We start from the raw sequence: 25210 nt of genomic DNA on the forward strand, positions 1-25210 counted from the left end.
GTCCTACACAAATAGTTGATCCACAACCCTATCAGAAAACATTTGGGTTTTGGATATGCAGTAGGCATTAGAAGCAAATATGCAAAGTCTCACAAAAGCATCAGTGTCCATGAGGAAGGGGATTTAAACAGAGCTGTGTGACTGACACGCAGGCCATTGCAAACACCCCATGTTAGTGATGGGAAGGGAGGAGAGGTAGAAAATGAGCGTGCTCAGCTGCAGCGATCCCTTTGCACAGCTTCTCTGGTGGTTGTTGCAGTGGTTATACCCCAGCTATGCTGCCCACACGTCTCCCACCCCAGCAGAGCTGAGCCCCAGCCCCAGCCCCGCTGTGCTCCCCCCAAGCAGGCCGCCACCAGCAGGCTTCACCAGCCCGTGCAGCTCTGCGCTGCTCAGGAGGCTCCCAGGTTCCCTGCTGCTGCTGCACAGGAGTTCAGGGCTGCTGGTGGGGGAACACAGCACCTCACACTTCACAGGGATAAACCTTATCAGAGAAGTGGCACAGGAGCTTCGCCAACTGTGAGATAACGTACTGTGAGGCTTTGGCCCCTTCCTGCACTGCAGACACCTGCCTGAAGCTGTTAGATTCACCATGTATAAGGCAGCAATGTTACAGAAGCCTTCCATAACCAATTCCCTATCAACCTTCCAAACACACTTTGCAGCAACCCGTTTCTCTGTCCTAAATTAATGAGCCATTAACACTCATTAGTGGTTTCTCTTCCATGCAGCCCCTGAAAACACACTTGTTTTCCTCAGGTATCTGATGACTCCTCAAGCAGAGGACTGCCGTGTGTCCGCGGGTGCTGTGCTGTTACTGCTGGCTGCTAAATAAGCTGTGGATGCTGTGGCAGTCAGAGGCACCTGATTTTAAGGCACATTCCTCAACACCTTGCCCTCTCAGTTCCCCTAGGGATTAAAGCTGCTGTGGGCACTACACCGAGGCCCGCTAAGATAAAGCCAGGCCTAATCAAACCTTACAGGCCCCACAATGCATTTTTCAGCAGCGATTGCTGGCCTAACTGGAGGAATGGCCATTCGTGCTTGCAGCCCGGATTTAATTGGGGGCTCAGATGAGAGCTGACATCGCTGAGCACGCCATGAGGCCTGCAGCAAAGTGGCAAAAACAAACGTTTGCTAGAAATAATAGCAGCCCCCGGCCCCATGGTGTGGGGTCTCTTCTCTCAATTTGCCAGTGCACAACACCCCAAGTTAATATTAATAAAGAAGCACAAAGCCTTTGAATAGACAAGAATTAGCTCCTTATGTCTGTGCCAGTCAATGTGCCGCTCCGGACACCACAGTCCCATTTCTTTTGTTTCAGACAAAACAGTAGTTTAGTGTCTTTCATATTTATTTGAGAGTGAGAATTAATGGATCGGTACAAAGGCAGGCAGCCCCAGCACCCTTCCTCACAGCTTAATGAAAAAAAAGCCTACACTGAAGCAGTGCCAAACCATCAGCAATTACCTAAGAATAACCTGTCCAAGCTTCCTCTTATTACCTAGGTGTGAATTCCTCATTCAAGGACACCTTCCCTTTCTGTTTTATTGCAAAATAAACCTTGAGGCAATAGAAATGACTTCTTATTGCTATGCCTGCAGACAATTTACTCCAACAAAAGCCTGAGAAACTTGAGGGGGCAAACAACTGATTTCCAAGTCAATTTACCAAGATGTTGCTATTAATCCTGCTGCAGATGAATAAAAACATTCAGCTAAGATTTCCCACTGGGGAAGGTAGCAGCAAGGCACGAATCCTACAGAGGAGCTAAGGTGGTGATGAGATTTACACTCCTTTGGCAGAATTCATGCGGGTATAGCTTGTTAAAGATGATGGGGTCTAGATGTATGCAAAGAAACATTTCCATATAGAATTGCTGAGTCTCTGAAACTAGAAGCAGCCCCCAGAATACAGCTGCACCTCTACAAAACAAATCAGAAGACAAAAAGAACTTTTCACCTCTCTCCCAGAAGCCTCAAAGCATGATCCAACCCTGATTAAAAAAAAAAAAAAAAAAAAAAAAAAAAAAAAAAAAGCCATCTGGTTTTCATAGGAACCCTCTTATTTGTGAAGAGGGAGGTGGGACGGAGCCCACAGAGTCCTAGCTGTCCATCCCTTCTGTTGGCCTCCTCACCTTCTGCGATGTGGGGGGTGATGGATCACATTCAGGTTGGGGCATCAGCTCTGAATACCCCAAAACCTCTGATCACACGCCCCACCTAGAGTGAGCTCTAGCATCCAGCACCTTCATCAGCAAACCCATCCCAGCTCCTGCCCGGATGAAGCAAAGCTCATCTCAGCACAGCAGCGACTACAGCAGGACGTAACCAGCCCCGGCCGATTTGGAAGGAGAAGCCACAAGCTGTGGCTCACGGGCACGTGGCTGAGCCAACACCATGAGCCGTGACCGCCCCAATAACCAGCACAGCTCAGGTTTCCAGACCCCTCACTGCAACTTATTTAGTGTAACTAGCACGCTGAGCCAGTCGTCCAGTGCTCTTTAACAGTGCTGCAGCCTGCTTTGCTTTGATTTTTAGCGAACAGCATCATACAGTGTTTACGAAGAGGATGTTAAACCAGCAAATACTAACAGTGCTGAGCATTTGTTTCTCATCAGAAATAACGGTAATTCCGTCAAGTGTAACCATCACAATACAGTTTGTAAGCAATAATACTGAAAAATAGTTTTGATAGCCACAGACGTGCCCAAATATGATATTTGGGTCATAGATATTGGCATCTGCCCATTCACAAAGATGGGATTAATCTGCAAAATTCAGGATCTAGACTGGGTTCAGACTGGATGCATTGAAATGTTGCAGAAAATGAAACAGGTTTGGGTTTTTCTGCCTCTAGCAGAGAAGTCCCAGTGCTGCCCAGCTCTGGCTGTGTATATATATTTTTTCCCCACCCCCTACCTTTTTGCCAACATTCTTTAACCAAGGAAGAGATTTAAGAACATTAAAAAGCATTGCAAGCTGAATGCCAGAACCAGCTGATGGGTTAATGCAGCATAAAGAGGGAAGACTTTCTTCTCTAAGTTACTCCAGCACTGCTCTGAGCAGAGAAAAACATGCTGAAATGTGAAAACTTCCCTTCCCAGCAGCTTCACCTGCTCCACCAGCTGGGAGGGCTGAGGGGACCCATTCATCACAGCTCCTTCTCTCTCTCCACTTCACATCTCCAGGCAAAAGCAGACTTTTCCAGGAGGGAGGGGAAGATATATGAGCTTTTTAAGAAACGAGAAATCCAAACGCTATGTTGAGCCCTTCACAGTGACCCCCAAAGGTGTGAAGATTTTCACAGAAACTCCTCGTGCACACAGGGCTGAGGGTAGTAACTCAGTTTGGCTGAAGCATGGGAAAGAAGCCAATGCATTTGTGGGAAACCTTCTCCTGAGGCAGCTAGAGATGAATTTTCAGTCTGGTTTTAAGGAAAATAGTCACCACAAAGCAGCAGAACTTATTTTTTTCCATTGTTCCAGCCTTACAGAAGAGAAAAGGAGGGGGATAGTCAGCATGGCCACTGCTCCTTCAACCCAATGTTTTCCAGCAATCCGTGCCAGGTGCTTCTCTCCCACTGACTTTCAGTGGAAATGCCCATTCAGCTCTACCTTGCACCAAAATAAACAAATAAGAAATGCTCACACCTACAACCAGCCAGCACACCCAACACAAAATAGCACCACAAAAAGCCCTCAGACCTCATGGGAGCTCGAGAGTGCCAGGTCAGGTAGGAGGCAAATTTCCACACTGAGAAAGCTCTAAGAGACAAGCCGTGAGCTGATAAGAAACTGGGGATTCTGAACAATAGTTTCCAGGACAAAACTCAAATACACAGCCAATTTTTCCTCACGTGCTATGACTATACATATATATATATATACACATATATATATATACACATATATATATATATACACATATATATATATATATACACACATATATATATATATATACACATATATATATATATATACACATATATATATATATATACACATATATACACACATATATATATATATATTATATATATATTTTTTTTACTTCAGATGTGAGTTGCCATGGAAGGGTTTAACAAGGTACATCTCCACTGCCTGGAAAAGGAAGAGAGACAAGAGACGGATGAGAGGCTCTTGACTTTCTACAGAATATGAACAGAGCACTAGGGGAAAGAGAAAGAAGAAATCAAAGCACCTTCGTGTATTCCCCAGTAAGAATAAAAGAAAGCACACAGTGCTTCTGCAGACAAGGCTTATCAGCTTATGGAAAGGTAGGAGTAACAAGAGGTGAAGCTTTCCAATATTCACTTGCCTCTAACAGCTTTCTGACAACTCTCAGATACAGTTGAGGAGTGAACATCTTTTCATCTGGAAGGCAACCAAGGCATGTGGTCTTTCTGAGGTAGCCCTATGTTTCAACAGGCAGGAGATGCTGGGAGCCAGCTGCCTGTACACTGTTGCATTTCAATTCTACACTTCGATAGCCCTATGTTTTCCTTTGCAACTGTATTTCAAGTTTTGGAGACTTCTTTCCACAAGGTATCAAGTCAAGTGGAGCAACATTGCAGCTCTGTATTTATAATCCAAAACACACTGCATACCTACATCAAGCTGCTTTACTCAGTTGGTCTACCAAACACTTAAGAACACGGAAAAGTCCCTTTTGGCATGCATTTCTGGCAAAAAGCAGGTAAACGGAGAGTCAACACAAGTTCAGAAAAATCCAGTACCCTCTAGAGTTTGCCAGCCTCTGGCATCAGGCAAACCCTGACAGCCCCCTTCCTTCATGCAGCGTTCAAAGACCCGATGTACAGTCTGTGCCTTCAGGGGACCCTCCCATCCAGCAGCCACCCAGTATATCACGAGGACACGTTCATGGGTGGTGACAAAACAGGGAGGTAAAGCAGAAAGAGCCCTTGTCACCATTCTCATTAAACACAAAAGAATTATTTTCAGCCTCCCCATCTCTGCTGTTGCCCCCTCTGTGTGTTAAAAAGGCCCCAGTGCTGTGGCATCAGGGAAAGCACTGGGTGCTGACTGCAGATCTCCAGATGTAGCAGCCCTCAGGCTGGCAGTTACCTCCTCCTGAGGATGCTGGCTGCTTATCACTGCCATGAATTAACTGCAGCGAGGCACTGAGAGGCCAAAAGGCTGCCACCTGTAATGCAAAGCTACCTAAAGCTACCAGCACTCCCACTTTTCACAGAAATATCTGAAGTTGGCAGCTGTGGCTGAAAAAGACAAAGAACTCAGGCAAGTATATATCACAAACCTGCAAAGAAAACATGAAACTGTTTTATCACAGCTAAGTCTTGAACAGTTTGAGCTTCTTTTCTGTTACATTAAAGTTTAATTTCCCAGAATAGGGCATCACGCACCGATGAAACTCATCTTCCTGGAATTTGCGTTCAAATATGTTTTGAATATTTGCAGGCCAGCAAAACAACAGTGAGGATGGGGCAGAGCTCCATCGTCTCATTGTGGCCCAGACCTGATTAATCCCAGGAAGGGTAATGAAAACCAATCTTCCGGGCCATCTACCACCAGATTCTTTGGCTGCAGCTATCCTTGAAGTTTATGTCAGTGCCTGTGACGGTTAGGATTTCAGTGATGAGGACACGTGGCTCTAATAGAAAAAGGTCATTTTAACAGGAAAAAATAAATAATATTTTTCTCTTAGGGCTCCCCCCCCCAAAAGCTGATTCCTGTTACTGTCTGTGCTGTGGCTGGGCCCCGCAGCCAGCATAGGTGCAGCCACCCTCAAAGAGAAGCAAAAAGGCAAAACAACGAGGTTTTGGGGTGTACCCTTCTCTCATCACTTTAGATTTTTGTTGGAAAGGAGAAGAGCAGGAAGCAGCAAGAGGCTGGCCAGGCCTTTGGAGAGATTTACAGGAGGAAGAGTGGTTATAGGCCAGGCACACACACAGCAGGAGCTCTTAGAAGGATACAGAAGCCAGAAGATGATGCTAGGGTGACACCAGGGTGATGCTACAAGCCCTGTCACAGCACCCACTAGGTTAACAGCCCCACCCTGCTCTGTTCTCACCTTCCAGGTGGGAATGGCTCTGTGCAGTGACTTTCAGCAGCTCAGAAGCTCCTGCAAAGCCCCCGTGCACCATCCCAAGGCACAGGACCAACCACCACTCCAACAGCACTAGCAGTGCGGGTGTCTCAGGAGCTACAGACCACCACCACACCCTCCTTCCTGAAACTTCTTTTACCATACACCCATTTTTCCAGGAATATTATATATATTAAGAAATCTCGGGCTAAGGTCAAATGGTTTAGGTCTGGATTTTGCCTGCACTCGGCTGGCTTTGCTGAACATCTATCATGCTGATGGAGGGGTGTAGCTGAACAAGGCACAAAGAAGCTGCAGCAAACAAGCACTGCATTCAGCTTAACAGCTCATCACACCCCAGTGCTGCTCTCTGTGACAACTCTTACCGCAACACACGTGCTGTGTTCACTGGGATGCCTCTGTGCAAAGCCTCAGAATGGGAAGACAGGCCTGGGATCTGTTCCTTCAGCTTTTCTGAAGTTAACTCCACAATGCACGTGCAATTATAAATTCGGCTTGAAGCGCCTTGAGAGATTCACTAGTGGTAGCTAAATAGTCAGTTTATTTCTCAATCACAGCTAGGTTCTAAGAGGGGAAGAAAGGGAAAAATACAGGAATGGATCTGGGAAACAACTTCAGTATAAGTAGATAAGCCTTATCCTAAAAATTTCCATTGGCAGTTTGAGCTTGCCCCTAGCAAACAGAGGTAAGGAGCTTTTATTATCTTTGATTTGGATGCTAAATTAAGAAATAACTCTAATGTAAAAAACCACCAGGACCAAGTCCCCAGCTGAGAAAAATGGTGATGTTCCACTCCTTACAACACTGTATTACGCAACAGGATCTGGAATTCAACCCATGATCTCATGTGGTGACTGGCCCCTCAATCAACACTTTGCAGTACCTGCTAAAACAAGTTTAAAATAAACAAAAAACCACGTAGTTTGCTAGACAGAATAGGAGGTGACGTATACCCTTATCTGTCACTGAAAGAAGAGGAAGCTCAGCTGAAGAAATCCATGAGCAAAGCAGAGCCCCTGACATGTAATAACAAAGCACAGCCAAGGTTGCTCAGCAGTGAGCAGGATCTTTGCATGGAAGTCCTCTGCAGAGGTCGTGCCTGAAGCAGAGCTCTCAATGGAGGGTGTTTGTGGGACAAGCACGTGTCCCAGCACAAAAGAAAATTAATAGAGGTGGGGTATTTTTTTGTTGTTGTTGTTTGAATAACTTATACGTCTGCATTACTTAAAAGACACAGCACTGTGTGGTGACCCTCACTTTTGCAATATCATTATCACAGACTAATTTGTCATAGCATACCAAAGCAAATAGTCCAGTATTATCCCGTATAACAAAAGCTTTTCTGCTTCTGCCAAGTCCTATGTATTTTTGGGATTGATGCAAACAGCAAAATTACCATGGATGTGGGCAGTGGTCTGGATTATTGTGGGACAAGAGCATGATAAATCTCACACAGATGCCAGCAACTTCCTCAAAAGGAAAAAGTTTCCAGTGTAATATACCAAACATACAAGTACCTCCTCCTGATGTTCTACCCCCAGGACTAAAAGGAAAGACAATCCCAATTGAAATGAAAGTCCTTACACACAAAACTTGCACGTTGAATGTTTTCTAAAATGTACCTAATAAAAAACACAACCCAGCAGTCAAAGAAACCACAAGAAGTGCTACACAAGATGTACTACAAACTTTTTTGAAGTTAGCTGTGCTGCATAATGGCAGTCTGTATAGCTTATGCATACACTGGATATAGAGATCAGTGGATAGTGAAGCACGTGCATGCATGTCTAGGTAAATCATTATCCACACCCTGGTGCTTCAAATGATTCTGTTGAAACAAAGGCACTAATTAGAGATAATTAGCACAGAACAAGTTACCTTAATTGTCTGGTTCTCATTCATGCATTGTCACAGGCCAGAAGCAATCACTACAGGACAGTGTCTAAGAAGGTCAAGAGTGAGGTTCCTGTTTGTTTAATTATTACCAGCTCCTCGTTAATGGATGTAAAGGCACGCATACACAGTGCCCTCTCTGAATGTCCTGCAGTTGTATGGAGAGTATGCCACAGCACAACATCTTGTGAGTGGCTAAAAACCATTGTCAGCTAAATCTGCCCAAACTTGGGCTGGGGGCTATGCATCTTAGTAATCTCGTGCTTCTGGTCCAATCACAGAGCAATCACACATATACAAACAAGCAAGACAGGAGGCAGTACCTGTCAGCTCTGAACACCAGAGGATCCATCCATCTCACCCACTCTACAACTTGCCCATTTTGCACATGAAGCGGGAGAGACAGGCCATTGATTTGATCCATGCTCAAGATCTTACAAAACAAGGAATTTCACATCCTATTGAACACTAGTACCACTGGGCCTTTGCCTTTAAAGCTGGTCATAACCTGGGTCAGCTCATGCCCAGCAGGATCGAGTCCTTACCTTCTTTTGAACCAGTGGTGACAGCAGCTGCAGTCGTCCCCGACGCTCGTCCCACGGGGCTGGAGTGCTTCCCTGCCCTGCCAGGGATTTTAAGTCCACTTGGCTTCAACATATTTGCTGCCTCTTGTATGTCAGACTAGTATCTCCAGGGTTTCAAATGCTGTCCTGGTGTCACCGTTCAGGCTTCTCGATGATGGACCTTCTCTTCCATCGTCACAGACCTGCGGGAAAAGAGAATAAAGAAATCAGAGAATGTGTGGGAGGGTATCAAACAGGCTTCCAGAAAACTGCGCAGCTCTGGTCACATCCCTGTGAGAATCAGGCAAGTAGGCTGATTTTTTTTAATCCAAAGGGTGATAACTTCTTTTGTCTCACTTTAACATTGTGTTCTTTTCCTTAACCTTGTTGTCCCACTTTAACCCTGGAGACACAGATCAAAGCAGAAACCTCACAGAACCACAAGTATTTAAATTCTGCTTCAGATTCAAGCAACTAAAATTGTTGACTTGGTTTAGATTTCAGAGTCTCATCCATTAGCCAAGACCTAGTTCTGCTGCTCTGTCAAAGCAGCGTAAGAGCCTCCAAAGGCACCTTACAACTCCTTGACACTAGACCTTTGTTGCATGGTCCCCATTTTCACAGAACTTCAGGGCAGCCTTCCCAAACTGATAGGAGGAAAAGGGAAGAGGCTAGTGTTCATGACTGGGCTTTCAGCTCCTTTAAGGATAAACCTAAAACCTTGTTACAGAAAGTAAGGACTTAGAAAACAAGCATTTCCCTCTGCCATTCCCTTCCCAGTAAGCAAATGGAATAAGACCTCAAAATGCACATAGCATTAATAAGCACACAACTCCTCAAGCAAAAAGTTGGGTGATGAAAAAAAGGAAAAAAAAATAATAAAAATAAAGGAAATGACTAGGCTACTGAAAAATGAAAAAACACATTCCTAAAAAGGATAAAGAAAAACAATCACAAAATTGAAACTATCAGCAAAAAGGAAGTTCAGGTTCCCTGACTAAGCAGGCTGAAACATGGACAGAAGAAGGCGGCACAGAAAAGGGAGCTGGGGCAGCAGCAAAAGCAGAGGGAATTGCAAGGAGAGAGCACAGGGAGCAGCCCGAAGGCAGGGGACACCCAGGCCTGCTGCCTAGGCCAAGGAAGGAGGCAGACCCATGCATGCAGCTTCTGAGACATTGCTGACGTAGCAAGGACTTGCAGATGCTGTGAGGGGGGTTTGCAATAGCAGGGCCGGGAAGTGATTAAGGCATGAGTAAGGACTTCAGGGCAGGCCAGGTCTGAGCGAGGGGGCTGGCAGGGCTCCAGGGAAAGCTGCAGGCAGACACAGGGGAGGAGAAACCACAAGGAGAATTCCAAAACTATTCCTGAGCGCTCACAAAACCGAGACACCAGAGTGTTTCTGCAATAACAGTCATGTAGCAGCAGCTTGAAGAGACAAAGAAGGGAAGAATCAGGAGTAGAGAGACCAGGGAGGGACCCTGTGCAAAAACCCAAGGGATCAGGCCCCATCTCTTCCTCATGCCCCCCACAATGGGCGTTCAAAACCTGGGGTGGCTTCAGGCACCTCCAGACTGCACCAACTTGGGAATATTCAGCTTACACAGGAATCAGGGCTGCTTGGGTGCTGAGAGGATCCAAACAGATCAGAAACAACGGCCAAGAGCAAGCAGCTTGTGTTAAGGAAGATGCCACTGAGCCAGCCAGGCCCAGGTGCTGCCACAGAGCTGCACACGAGGCTGCCTGCAGTCCCCAGCTCAATTTAGTATGAAATAAGGAGATAAATATGTAACAGAACCTGGGGGTGAGAAGCTCTGATCGTTATGAAGGGTGATGTGCTCTACCAAGAGATCTCGCCCACCTCCACCACCTCTGACTGAAGGTATTGCTCTCTTCACAATACAGCCTCACCCCTGCTTTACACATCTCATTGCCTCATAACCTTCCAGTTATGGGGTTTGGTGCTGTGTTTGGAGTAAGAAGGCTAGGGATGCTGCATCTCCCACATAAAACTAGGGGCTAGTTGAATCCACAGCCAGGAATATAGATGGGGGGAAGGATAGAACAGCTGTAGGGAAGAAATTTAGTCAGGAAAGTGAGACAGGAATAAAAAAAAATCTTAGTTTATGCAGCCTTTTAGAGGAAGAGCCTTAACACATTAGTTTTGCAGCACACAAACTTTAGGAAGATAGTGAATTTAGCTGTTCCTCTATTCTACTCCTTTTCTATGAAGAGATGGGAACTTGATTCAGTTCATTCCCCCTCCATCCGTCATCATCCCTGACGTCCCTGATTATCCCAGCTGGCCACACAAGTCACCGGATATTGTTCTGCTCCTTCTCAGGATGACTGGATTTTATTTTTATGCAAGGGGGAGAGAAATAAGAGGAAGTGCATTCCCACGGCATGAAAAATTCTGCCAGAAACGTTTAAGCAAACACATTTGCTTTCAACAGACTGATGCTGAAAAACAAATGAACTCCGCAGGCTGCTAATTGCACTACCCTCCGAGCAGAGAGCCTTTTTTATTCCACCATACAATCGCCATGATAGTGCACGTCTGGACTCACTAGGGGCTCCGTGCTACACACCAAATTCAAGGAGCATCTGAAGCACCAGCCTGCATTGCACCCAATACCCTGGGCCTGGTTATGCTCAATGCCTGTCGGTTCAGACAGAGTATCAGTTTGTAGGAGTCTGATGTGGGTTAAATGTGGTTAACTCACACATCTAAAAGTTGCCTTCCAATCTCCAGTAGCTGTAGCCAGGAAACAGGGTATGTAGGTTATAAGGTACATCTGCACGCTCACACTATCACACAGGGAAATGAGGATGGACATTTTCCAGTCTACACACACTGCTATGCACAGATATTCCCTCTCCAGCTCTAGTTCTCTCCACACACACTTCTACACATAAATATATGAGCAGATTTTCAGGAAGCCATGAAATCCGGGCATGGGGCTCTTCCAAATTACACTGTTAGCTCATCTTCACCACCCAGGGCAGCGCTGCCCCCAGCCAGCCAAGTCCCACGTTAGTTCCCAAGCATGCAGTGCAGCTTTCCGGCTGCAGAAATATCCTAGGCCTGGGACGTAGGCCAGTACCTCCACAGGGCACTGTCCTGCTCCATTAGAGACTACAACTTGCTCTGAGCTCCTGGATTATATCCACAGCATCCCACCAGGCTCTGTTAATGGTATCCTGAAAGATCTGCCTCCAGCAGCAGAAGCTGAGCACACACAAATGCACTGATGCACATGACATAAGCAACAAGCCATCTTTTCTTCCCTATTCCTTACATTACCAACAGAAGCCGTAAGTTTACTATTCCAATATAACTTCATGGAAATGGGACTTTCTCCTGACACAAGGTTAAAAAAAGCCAACTGTTCCTGTGGAGACTCCAGGGCCGTCAGCTCAGCTTACGCTGTTTTTCTTCATCTTCTTCAAAGATGAGGCGGACTACAAAGATCTTCTAGATCTGTGCTAGATTCTTCCTACAATCTTTTCATACCAGGATGAATGGCTCTGTGTGTTCCCACAACCAAGAAAAACATCCCAAGAATGCACAATATGAAAGCCTGCTTCAAATGACCAAAACATTCTGTTCCCCATCCTTCCATCAGAAAAGGGGACAGCCAAATCTGAGTCACCTAGGCTCAGATTCAAACTGGAGAACAGCTCTCAGCTAAGTACAAAAAGGCCTCAAGAAAATACCTTTCACCAGAAGTAATATGTCTGGATACATAAAGTCTCCACAAAACTGGCCAGCATCAGGACAGCACACAAAAACAGAAAAGCAATTGGAAGTTTTTAGACATCAACCACTCCTCAAATGGGGTAGAGGAATAACAAAACAGGGGTTGGAAGCAAAAGCCTTTGTCAGTTTTGGCAACAGTTTGTCCATGAGTTCTATCCTTCATCTATCCCTCCTACCCTCAACGAGGCACACGGATATCTCCTTGCCACATGCAATACCATCCAATTCAAGATGGGAAACCAACAAAGCATGCCCCAGATTCAATGCACTCTCTAAAAGGAAACCCTCATGGGCAAATGACAGCCTAAGGATCTGTTCACCTCACCATATTGAATGAAACAACTGCAAAACACAGGAACAAGTTTCCAGACACCAGTCTGAGTTGGCCTGAATCCCATCCTGTGCCTGGTGCTTCCTTCTGGATGGATCCAGAAGTGTTTGCCCAACACAAAACCCTAGGCGAGGCACTGGGGCTCCGTTCTGAAAGCAGGCCCACGTGGAGCTCAGATTGACTGTAGGTGAGCACTGCTTAAATAGATGAGTGTTTACAACATTTTGTAGAGAAATATGGAGTTGGTTTTTTAATTAAATATTTGGCCAAAAGCCTAAGTGCCAAAATTTAGGTTTCTAATTTTCTAAATTTGTAAGATTTCATTTATTGCATGTGAATTCAAGTTTGCAGTCAGTCACACAGACACCTTGTCAGGACCAGGACCCATAAAAAAAGATGAAATACCTAGTTAGCAGACTGAAGGAAAGCAAGGTTGTCACATCGCAGGGAGGGTTAATGACAGGCAAAGACACTGCAGAGCAGCAGTAAAACACTTTTGCTTAAAAACAATCTTGACTCATGCTCAATCCTGAATCAGTGTCTTAAAAGACAGCTATTTGGACAGAAAAAGGCTTGCACAATAACGTCTTCCTGTTTTTACCTACTCCCATCTAAGATAATATTTTGTGATGCAATTGTTTGTGCCCTCATTTAAAACACTAAGCCAGCTTTCCTCACATGCATGCTGAGGATGAGGGACACCAGGGTTTTCACATGCAGCCCTACGGGAGCACGTCTGCAAGTAGAGAGAACACAAGAAGAGTTTCAGCCATTTCCAGGGCTACTATAAAATGACGTGGTGGTGTGGCTGAATTTACAGAGACCCTTACATTAATAAGGGACACAAAGATTGGAAAGTCCAGGAATTCTGTCCGCAGCTGCTCTGACAATGTAATAACAGCGACTCCATATGGAGAAATGGAAACTGTATTTTATGATTACAAGGTAAATCCCCATCCTCTACAGGAAGGAAAAACAATCCCACATGCTGCCACACAATGCGTAGCGGAGTCCAACAGCACTCTGGTTTGGACTCATCCTTTGCACGTATATTCAGGAGAGTTAAACAAAGGGACCTAGTTTTCTGCCCAGGTTCTGGCTTAGTATTTCAAAAAAGAGTACAAAGCCTTCAATACATTTCTGGGTTTGATCACAGCATTACTGGTTGTAGAAACCTTCAGCATCAGCCACTGTGAATATTGAAAACAGTATCCGGAGCCCAACATATCCCTGAAAACCAACTGCTGCAGACAGATTGGGTCTGCTGATAACTGCAGGAGCTCTTCATGCACTCCAACAATAAGCACACAAGATAAAGGCAAAAAGCTTTCTGTGTCAGTTTGCATTCATTTATTAGACCTTATAAAATAAAGCTCTGCTGGCCTGAAGGCACTGGTACCTTATATTAAGTTATATAAAGTTATTTCATTTCTTGTTTCTGAGCATTTTGGTTGCATCCATTTCATGTCTTCATGCTTTTCTGCACACCATTCCCCTGAGAAGAGTGAGATGTAACAAAGCTCAAGCTCCTAGAGTGGTTACTCAAGGACACGTTACTGCCCAACTGACTGTATGCCACAGGCAAGTGTGGGCTAAGATTTGGTGCCCTAGGCTCACGACCCTGACAGCACAGGCCAGGCTGCAGAGACAGGCTGGGGATTTAAGAAGAGAAATATGCCTTGAAAGCAAAATCCAAAGGCCAGGACTTAAACCATTCACTCTTCTGCAAAAAGGACAGGAAATGAATCCAGTCAACATAGAGATGATGATCTGATAAAGCCAAAGTGCAGCTTTGCTAGTAGGGAAAAAGCTTATGCTGAGAAGAAAGGGCAATTTTTATCTTTTAATTCCTTAAGATGCTCCACCTGATCGAAGGTAATCATCCCATCCCTTCTCACTTTCCTGATTAGTTACTCTTCTGACAAGCAATCAGCAAACTATTTCTGAAGCACATGTCAGATTAGGATTAAATCCTTTCATTTAATTGAAGCATAGAGGAAATAAGAGACCTCATTCTTAATTAAGGTCGGACTCCTCTCCCAAGAAAACATTTCCTTCTCCCTTAGAGGAACCAATCAGAGCACTTCAGGAACAAAATCAGTGCACTGCCATCAGTTACATACTGGGAAAAAAAACAAGGGATCCCAGTACCCTCTGCCAGCCATCAGTTTTTCTGCTTACAGTTTAAGAACTCACACGGGTTCCTCATCCAGAAAGCTCTGCTGTCACTATGCAGTTTCCCGTACATCTCCCAAAGATTAACCTCTAAAAAAGCCTGTGCTGAGTTTTCTTCCTCACTCAGATTTTATAATAATTTGCACAGAACACAAAGGGAAAGCCTAGAGGCCTTTTATTTAAAGCCCTAAAACCAGTTCCAACCGTTAGGAGAGACTCACTCAATTATTTTGGCATAAAACAAAGGCTATTAAAGGAAGAACGCACAAAAGCACCCCCTGCATTCTATAACTAAAAACCACAATGTAAAACCTGAGGCAAAGTGGGAGAAAACAAAGGACACTGAAGGAAGGCATCCTAAACAAAGTGGGGAGTAATTATGGGCTTGCTGATGAGCTCACACTCCCCACGCTGGCAAAACGCCTACTGAAGAGTGATACTGTAGATAGCAACAATTCTGAACTAATTGCAGAGCAAAACTATCCCTGATTTATGGGAAAAAATCCCAGGGAAGGGCTTGGAACTAAATGGGTTTCTGCTCCCTGGCATTAAGCCCTGGAGGCAGGGGACAGTGTCCCTGCAGAAATCAACAGGGGCATGACACCAAAACTGCACAGCTCCCATGGGAGGGGAACAGAAGAGACATGGAGATTTCAGAACTGTTACCCTCCAAGGACAGACTTGGTAACAGACCCATTCAGATTTGATCCAGGAGCTACTCTACTCAGCGGAAAGGTTCCCATGCAATTCAAGGGGCTTCATCAAAATCCAAGTTCTCTACGCACAGGCAGTGTTTGTTATCTGACATAAGCAGTGTCTGGGAGGAAAAAAAAAGACAAAACCAGAAGAGCAGACAGTGCAAGGAAGGCAATGACACATGATAAACATAGTCCATTATAATGGCTTGGCATTTTACTACCAGAGAAACCATTTCTGCAATTAAATATGAGCCCTACTGTAACTCAGCCCTGCCACGCACCCTTAGCGAAGCTGCAGAAGGAGCTGAACTTTTGGAATTTCCTGGCTGTTGAGTCCTTGATTTAATGCAGCATTAAAGTTCACCCTGGCACTTCATCTATTATTCACAGGAACTTGGCTTTACACACAGAGTTTGATTTGTGCACTTCGGTAATCTAACCTCTGCCCAGGACTTTGATTATGAAACAAAACCAGGCCCAGGTCTCTCCCTCCCTGATTTCTCCCCCTTTTTTTATGACCTGCACCTGCAAGCAAGTTTTATTTTTTTGCAGGCCAGCCCTGGTTTGTACAGTGCAACTGAAAGGCTGGTGCAACAAAGAGCTGAAAATAGAAAGCAGCCAGTCTTGCTAGTTCCTTCTTTCCCTGCGCACACTGAAGTTCTTTGAAACTGAAATTTTGTTTTCCTTTTCATCGTGGTGTTATGACAGCCTGTCTGATGGCAGCGTCGCTGTACCAGTTTTGACCAAATTATCGGCAAGTTTAAAGAAAACAGAGAAAATAGGAGCAGAGCACAACATTTCTGGTGTGACAGACAGCATTCCCCTTGGGACATGCTGTGCTTACCACCAAATACTCTGCTGTGCTCCACTGATGCTGCCCAAGATGTTCATATTCCCCCACAAACACACCTCAAGTGCATGGTGTTAATGCAGTGACACATTTAATGCCCTTCAGCATGCAGAGGAGACCTGGTTGTTGTAGCAAGAACAAGAGCAAAGCCCTGCCCCAGGGCACTGCTACTGTAGGTGCAACATTTATTATGGTAGTCCTCCCAGAAGAGCCCCAAAAAGCAAAAATTGGCCCTGTCACTACACAGGGTGGGGAAACTTCAGGCAGGGATGAAGGCTGGGAAGGAGTCCATCCTGCACCTGATGCAAACCCTTTCCTTTAGTTATAAAGCTACCTTACAAGGCTTTAATTCCTGCAGTTCTGTGGTGTTAGTTTTAGCCTCTGCTGGCTGGATTTTGGCAGGCCAGATTTATTCAAGCCTACTTTCTGCCCAAATACCTACTCTGCCTTTTGTGCAACACCAACTCTTCCAATGCATCCAATACCCATGAGATGGCTTTGAGCTTTCTCGGCCCTCACCATGCCATTTTGAAGGAGCAAAGCTCTCTTTTGAGAGGTCCTGAGATGACACTCACCATTTTCTCATTCATCTCAACAGACCTTCTCTAGACCTGCATCACTTGAAGTCAGTCTGTTATAAACACAGGCACCCAAAATGCAGCCTGCATCCCAGATGATGTCTCACCAGGCCTCGGACAGTTTGTGCCACACACTGAAAGCTAACAGTCTCCTTCCTTCAAACACAGCAACTGTTCCCAAAAGCAGAAGGAACAACTAACCCATCCTCACACTGTGACCCTTGACAGTAAGCTGGTGCAGCAGGAGGTGTGATAGAAAGGAAATACAAAGCATTGCCTGGTGGACGACATGCAGCACTGACAGCCAGGGCTCCCCTTCTCTTCTGCCAGAGGGGTTAGCAGGCTCCTTGAAATACAAAGGGTGACAACAACAGTACCAAGCTTGTAACCAGAAGAGCTACACCACTGATACATATCGAGGGATCTGAAGTCACCAAACCAAAGATGCTATGGAGAAGCCAAACCCTTCTTTCCCTCTGAAGCACCGTGTAAGCCCCGTTTCCTCCACTTGCACTCAAGCATCCTGCTTGCCATTGAGCACCCCACTTTCCATCACTGTGTAGTTCCCTGCAGCACCCTTCTCCTCCTCCCTGCTTGTTCACCAGCCCACCCTCAGCCTCCCACTGAAGGAGGTGACCCCCGGCCACATGCACTAATTGTTGATTTCACCTGAGCATCTACAAATACTGCAGCTTCCCTGTGCCACAGCTGACACCAGCACAGCTACGCAACTCCCCCCAAAACCAGTGGTGGAGACAGGGAGGCCAGGAACCTATAACGTTTGCATTACTCAGAGTTTCCTCCTTTACCACCCAGAACCCCAACAGAAAGGCACTAGGAGTTTAGACAGCTCACAAACTACTTAACACAAGTGGAAACACATCTCTTATTCAAATTGTGTCCCTATGAATGACCTCAAATCATAATCACTTTGGCAAGTTGGATCAAGTAGCATCCTTATCAGTCACGTTACACTATCACCTTCTGCCTTGTGGTTCCTTTCTCCTGCACCTTGCGATTTGCCTCGCAGAGGCAGCCACTTACTTCAGATCATACCACACAGAGAGAAGGTGATCCTACAGCTCAATGCCTTCGGGTACTGAGCCACACACACGAACCACAGCAGCACCATAGGATGTACAGCAGTGTGTGAGGGATGGATGCCAGCAGCCAAAAGGAATGGGGCTGGCTAGATGAATCAGTGCTAAAATGGGATCTAACCTGTCTTGAGATGAAATACATGGGACACCCAGGCTGGATGCAGGGAGGCAGGACAGACGGAGCAGCTCCTGGGTCCTGCAGCACCGCACGCTCTGCTTGGAGCTCCACAGAGCCACCACACACCTCCAGCTGCTCCTCCACTGCTTACAGAAATGGGTTGTTTACATACCACAAGGGTCATTCATCTCCCCTCTAATGCAAGCAAGACCACAAGCATGATTTTCCAAGGAGGCCAAGATATAATCTTATCTAGCCAAGCAAGCACAGAGCGGTTGCAGGCAACAGCCTGAGTATGCTGTAATGCAGAGCGTTGTCACCACGTCTCTAATGCAGACTGATCCGGTCTTAAACAAAAAGGAAGATCAAGAACTGAGCTGTCACCTCTTCTAGCAAGGCAATAGATAAGTTTCTGCCACCCTAAGGCAGGAACTATCCTAGCGTTGCACAAACCTGAACCATATCATCTCCCAAAAGCACCCATCTGACTGACATTGCCACGTTAGCGTACTGGAAGTGCTCCCACACCCTCCTACTGCCGAGCCAACATGTTTGGGAGGGGGGGATTCAGAGATAAGGGGGGCCAAGGGAAGAAACATGCTTGAAAATGCTTCAGATGCATCAAGATTAAGCTCACAAGAGGCATTGCCAGTATCCTTTACTGGAACACATACACATTTAAATATAGATTTTTTCCTATGCTACAGATTTAGCAAGTTCAAAAAGCTCCTTCATACATCCCAGTAAAAGCCTACGCAAATAGACATGTAAAAGATGAACTGGATAAGGCAAAACATCACCTTCCCGTCTCAGCAGCGCACTCCACACAAACCTGCCCCTTCAGCAGACATCCGAGTAGCCTCTCTGCAAGAGGCCAGCAGCAGTCACACAAGAGCTCTAATTCCAGCAATCCAGCAGCCTTTGCTCCTTCGGGCTGTTACACACACACCAGGCTGCAAACACAAGAAACAGAGCATGCTTCCCATGTCTTCTCTCAAGTACAGACCTACTTTCTTATTCCTGATTTAGATGCTCACAACACCCAACATTATATTCCTCCAGAGAGCAAATAAACTGCCACATTGCGGTGGTTTAATCTCGGGGATTCAGAGATCTCTTCCTCCATGCTCTTGGTCAAGGTATTTCTCATCATGCTTCAAGGGGAATGCACAGGCAGTGCAGCCTACAAGGCACTACGATTCCATCTCATATTGGGCACCTGGATCTGGGAAGTACTGACAGCATGGGACTAAGCAGGCTCACTTGAGCAGAAGACATGATGAAGCACAAAAAGGCAGAAGCATGCTATCATTCCAGGCTGGGAAATACTTGTGCCCTGTTGTAAAACATTATATCTCCATTAGGAATGGTGGTGGATTGATCACCAGATAGAACATCCCAAGTTTTCCAGCTGGGAAGCACACATCCAGAGAAATAGAAGTACTTCCTCAAGGTTACAGATTGACCTACTCCAGTTTGCATGTCAAGGACCTCAGTGTTATAAAACAAATAGTTATAAGCTAAATATAGCAAAGGAGCAGGCTTTAATCACCAGGACAGGCTTCATGCAGGGGGCCGACAAGAGCCAATGAGGCAGTATCGCACACAGGCAAATATGAGGCTGAAAAACCCACAAAATATGTCTCATGATGCAGCTGCCTCCCCGTATCTTCCAAGAGAGGCCTCCTCTCCTAGGGAGGTTTGTCTCAGCAGCCAGGGGATGTGCCTGCAGGTCACGAAGGGGAGGGTTTGCAAGGGATGGGAAAGCGCAGTTTGTTTCAGCAGGCAGCTGCCGGGGATTGCTGAAGAGTTTCCAGCACTAATTGGCGGACACAGAAGTTTTCAGAGCATGATGCAACAAACAAAGGGGAGATGAGCGTGTCAAAGAGAGAAGAAGAACAGATCAGCCAGAGAAAGCCTCTGTCGGTGATTATGGCAGAAGCATGTGCACTGGCTTGGAAGCCTTCTCCCAGACACGTTGCGAAAGAAGTTGTGCTGGTTGCGTTGACTAAACACCTTGGTACAGGTCCTTTGTACAAACAGCAGTGACAATGACAGCAACCTAAAAGGGAAAGATGCACACTCCACAGCTCCAGCTACAACATTACTTCAGGCTGAGCTAGACTGTCCACAGAGGCTGTAAAACCTCCCTCAATGCCCACAACAAAGAAATACATATAAATATACACACACACATACATACAAACAACTTCAAACCCCTATCCTGAATGCCAGCAATGAAGACCCAGAACAGACAGATGGATGATTACCTCTCAATGTTTCTGCCACCCCAAAGTTTTGGGAATTCCTTCCCTAGTATCCCTACACAAGTTGTTCGCTAAAAGAAAACAGCATTCCTTTTGACCAAGAGCTCTGGCACCAGCAATATATATATATTTTTTGTCTTATCTTTAAATGAGTTGAGTGGGGAAGCACAGCTGAAAAGCACCTAAGCTCCAAGGTCCAAAATATTCAAAATACCCAACATCCACAGAGCTTTTCATTCACAGTCTTCAAAGGAGGTGAGAACTACACCACCTATTTTGCACCTGGGACAAATTGATACAGAGATGGAAAAGATTTTCCCCGAGATCACTCAAAAAACTGCATCAGCGGAGATGAACGCAGCTCTTTTGGACACCATTCTCTCTTAGCATCCAGCACATCAAAAGACTTGGGAAGTCTTTCTGAAGTGTTAGTTTACAGACACAGAGTATAAATACATTTTAAAAATAATCAGTTGACTTTCCCAGGCACAAGCGGGGTCATCGAGAGAGCCAACATTAGAGTTCAGAACATTAACTCTGCAAACAAAACAAGCAAACTGCAAGCTCCCTTTGTGCTTCAGCACAGATAGGGATGGGGAGAAGGGGACGTACTGCTGGCTCAACCCCCAGAAAAACATTTCCCTAGCCTCTACCACGTCTCCCTACAACCACTTAGGCAGGTAAGGCTTAGCATAATAAAAATACATCACTGAATGGAAAGTAGCAAGCAATTTCAGCTCTCATCCAAGTCAACACTGTATTTCATTGCATCACTCTGAAGTAAAATAAAAATTGAAACTGCGATAACAAAACACAACAATGCTTCGTTTTATTTCTTCACACATCTTTCTTTGCTTATGCTCTTGCTGAAACAGCCACAGCTTATTTTATAGACACTCATTTAGAAAGACAAAAAGAGTGCCACAGCATGGGAACGGGCTCCAGAAAGCCTGATGCAGAAATACTGCCTTTTTTCCTTTTTAAATGAGGTTTCTTTGTTTTTTTCAGGAATAGCAGTAAGTATTACTTTGAGGTGCCAGACTCAGAGTCACATGCAATGAAGTCATTTTTCCCACTGGTAGCTACAGCAAGAGCCACTGCACAGTAATAAGAGCAAGAAATTAAAGCCGAATATGAAGGAAGCAAATTTGATTTGCCCCATTTATCACCACAGCTAACAAAGTACAACACAGAAACATGGCATGTGGGGTACCCTCAGCTGAGCACAAGGAAATGCTTTGAGAGCGTGGTGGTACGGCAGAGAGAGCCTTTGTGCAGCAATGCACTGAGTGGCTGCTGCGTTTGTCAGCACCAGCCACAAGGATTAGAGCTTTGAGGTGGGACAGAGAAGACAGAGCGTGGAGAAGGCAGCATTAGAGAAGGACTCGGGAACACCATGTCTAATTCCTTTCTCCTACCCAGGCTTCTCAAGTGACCTCTGACAGTCCTTCTCCTTCATTCAGCGACTGACCTCATTGGGCTGGTTTAGGAAACTGACCAGTACTACAAAGCCCCAGTCTTACTAGGGTCCCCCATTCCCAGTAACATCAGCCAAGGTGCTCTCCTAACCAACCAAGACCCAAAACTCTGTTGTGGATATCACGAGAGCAGTGATAACAGAACAAGAGAGACATTGCTGGCCATCTAACTCAGCAACAGAGCGCTAGAAAACATTTTCTTGGCCCTTCTCAGCAACTTCCCTGATTGTTCTTGTGCTCAGAGCCCTTGGGAGATGGAGGGGAGAACAGGTCACAAGACACTTATAAATCACATTTATGAAAAAAATAGCTATCACTGTAGCTGCTCTCTGAGTTAAGTCCATACCAGTTTCTAACAGAGGTTAGCAACAAGTCGTGCTGGGGTCGAGCTACCCATTCCTGGGCTTTCCCAGAGCTTTGGAAGCCAGCACATAAACCTCGCCACGTGTTGTGCACGCTCCGCAAAGCGGCACCGACAGCATGCAGCCGGGGGATGGAGTCTGCCTTATATATCGGCTTTGTCATAATCCTGATGAGGACAAAAAAAGAGAGGTTTATTCATTTCCGCCTGAGTTTCAAGTACAGAGGAGGCGTCTTCATAATTAAAAACAGCAACCTCAAGGAGGAGGTGGAATCCATGCCCTTACCCATTTTATCCAGCCAGTAACACAAGGGAAGAAGAACTGGGGCGCACACCCTTACACAGCCACATCCCTCAGCACTGGAAAATCCCCCTTTGGGTTCTTCATTGTTTCTTCTGCCAATGCAAGAGCACAAGCAGAAAGAGGAAACACACCAGGAACCGCTACTTGCTGGCATAAATTACAGCAGCCTCCAAGGCCAGAGGCAGCGGGAAGTCAGAGAAGCACATCCCAACCCTCGGCCTCAGCAGATAATCCAGTCCATACGTACCCCAAGAGCATCCCTTAAAACACACAGTTTTTCCCCATAATTGAAGGCAGGCCCCCACACGAGCACTCCTGAGATGATAAACTGGATCCAGCACCGCTTCTCCTTGACATGCCTGTAGTGGCCAGTGCTAACATTTTAACTCGTGGCTTGTCTCAGAGCCATGTTTTGAAACCCTGTGCTCTCAGTGATTTCTGGCACGCAGCGACACCTCTTCATGAGAGCACAGCCGCTCGGTGCAGACCCACTCCTGGCAGGCTCTAACAGCAGGCAGGTAATCCCTTGGAGCGACCCAAGTTCAAGAACAAGCCAGGCAGCTGTGCCGTGCACCACAACACCAGCAGTGACCGGGGGACTGATGGGGCTGCTGATTACAGGGCTCTGTCAGAGCACCACAAGGCACAGGAACACTGCTGGAAGGACTACAGCCAACAAACCCAGACAGGCACCCCAAACTGCCCACGCACTGACCAATCCTTCTCAAAATGCAAGTCACCCAAGGAAACCCTCCTAACCAACACACGGCTGGGCTGATGAAACTCAGCGTCCACCCCATCAGGACGGGTTTCTGAGCCGGGGCTGGCAGGCCTGTGGGGCTGACACCAAACAGATCAGCACCGACACGATGCTTTGTCTGCAGCGCTTCCCAGCACAGCCGCAGCTGCCTGGCTGCTCCGAGGTACCAGCACCAGCCCCTGCTCCATCCCTGGGTGCTTCCCCAGGCAGGGCGCTCACTGCTCCCTACCAGGAGACGCAAGGAGCTCAGGACCTGCCCACTTCATTCATTCAGGAGGATGCCAGCAGCCCCCTGGCTGGGCCTTGCCTGCTGAAGGGCACATCTCCGCTACCAGCGGGAACAAAAAAACCTCACCGCGTCCGTTCCTTCAGCACAGCACTCGGATCGTGTCGGTACCTGGGCTGCTCAGAACAAAAAGGCAGCGAGAGGACGGAGCCCAGCAAGCAGCCAGGCTGCCCGGAGACAAAAGAAAATTCCCATTTCCAAACCCCAATTTGCTCAGTGTTGATTGCTGATTACCCCCCCACTTACCTCCACCTCCCTAATTGCTGATGACCCCCCCCGTGGATCCGGCTGCTCCCAGCCCCACGACCCAAACCCCAAAAGACCCCCGGGACCCCCCCCACCCCCCTACAGCGCTGCCACCCAGTGCTGCACCCCCTCGGGTGCCCCCACCCCTGAGGTAACCCCGCACCCCCCCCCACCCCATGCGTACCCCCCTCGGGGGGGTGGCGGCTGCAGAGCCAGGATGGGGGAGCCCTCCCCCCAAAAAACCCACCCCATAGGCAGGGCAGCGCCTTCCCCTCCCCACCCTGAGGGCGAGGAGCCGCCACCCACCCTGGGCTCCCTCCGTCCATCCCCGCCTTTGTTGCGGGAGCCGCGGCCGCCCCCTCCCCACCGAGCCCCCCCCCCCCCCCGGTGCCCCCCTTACCCCTCCGCCGAGCCCCTCCCGGGCGGGGCCGAACCGAGCCGAGCGGAGCCGAAGCGATCCCGGCGCGGAGGGGCCCGGCAAGGCCCCGAGCCGCGCCCCCCCCTCCCCTCCCCTCCCCACCCCGCCGAAATCTTTGTGGTTGCCGGGCCGCGGAGGCGGCGGAAACGGAGCGGGAGGGCGGGAGGGGAGGCTCCTCCTGGAGGCCGCCCTTGCGGGGAAGCGGGCGGAGGGCTCGCTCGGCTCTCTCCGGCTGGGAAGCCCTCCCTTCCGAGCCGAAAAAATAAGCGATAATAATAAAAAATAAAATAAAAAAAAAAATATTAAGAATTGGAAAAAATAGAAAAATAATAAATTTAAAGAAAAAAGGAAAATAAGAGCTTTTCTGCCTGCAGCCCTTCCCTAAAGAAATGGGAGGGGAAAGGACAAGAATAATAGCGGCCGAGCCTACCTCTGGCTCAGCAGGGATGCGGTCTCCTCTCTCCCTCCCTCCTTCCCTCGTGGCCGCGGGGCTGGGCTCCGGGAGGGAGGGGCGCTGAGCGCACCCCAATTTACATCCTCGCAAATAGGATGAGCAGGAAGGGCTGGAGGTGCTTCCTGGGGGGAAATAAATAAAAATGGGAGAGCCCTGATTTTCACACTGCAAAGTGAAAGCACCTGCAGCCTGTGGAAACTCATTCATTCAATGGCAGGAAGAGGGGGGGCTGAGCTAATGAGCATCACTCGTCCTTCACCGCCTCCTGCTCACTCCCAGAGCCAAAGCGGGGCTGACATCAGGTGGAAACACCCTGCGCTGGGTCCTATCTAGTGCCTGTCCCTGACCTTGAATCTTTAACTTGGACGGGAAAGAAAGAGCTTTGTGCAAGAGCCACGACTCCACGCAATGCACATCACGAGCTCTGCAGCCACCTTGGAGCGCCTGAAGGGCAGCACCAGACTTTGTACATCAGACT

At 47.1% G+C, this 25210-nt stretch overlaps 1 protein-coding gene across 4 annotated transcripts in view; it reads right to left on the minus strand.

The window, feature by feature from the left end:
* The window catches only part of CLIP2 (CAP-Gly domain containing linker protein 2), an 80793-nt gene extending 55933 nt beyond the window's left edge, over positions 1-24860 (minus strand). For 2 of the 4 annotated variants that reach the window (XM_084492844.1, XM_084492842.1), the window contains exons 1-2: positions 24709-24860; positions 8531-8751 (exon numbers count right to left, since the gene is read on the minus strand). In XM_084492844.1, the coding sequence (XP_084348970.1) occupies positions 8531-8642 (112 nt within the window). In that variant the 5' untranslated portion in view covers positions 8643-8751; positions 24709-24860. Of the gene's footprint in view, positions 1-8530; positions 8752-24260; positions 24390-24708 lie in introns of those variants that run through there. The other 2 variants (XM_084492843.1, XM_084492841.1) reach the window with 1 other exon arrangement.
* Between the last annotated feature and the right edge of the window lie 350 nt (positions 24861-25210).

Source organism: Aythya ferina (assembly GCF_964211825.1).
Source record: "Aythya ferina genome assembly, chromosome: 19".
In the NCBI taxonomy this organism is placed as follows: Eukaryota; Metazoa; Chordata; class Aves; order Anseriformes; family Anatidae; genus Aythya; species Aythya ferina.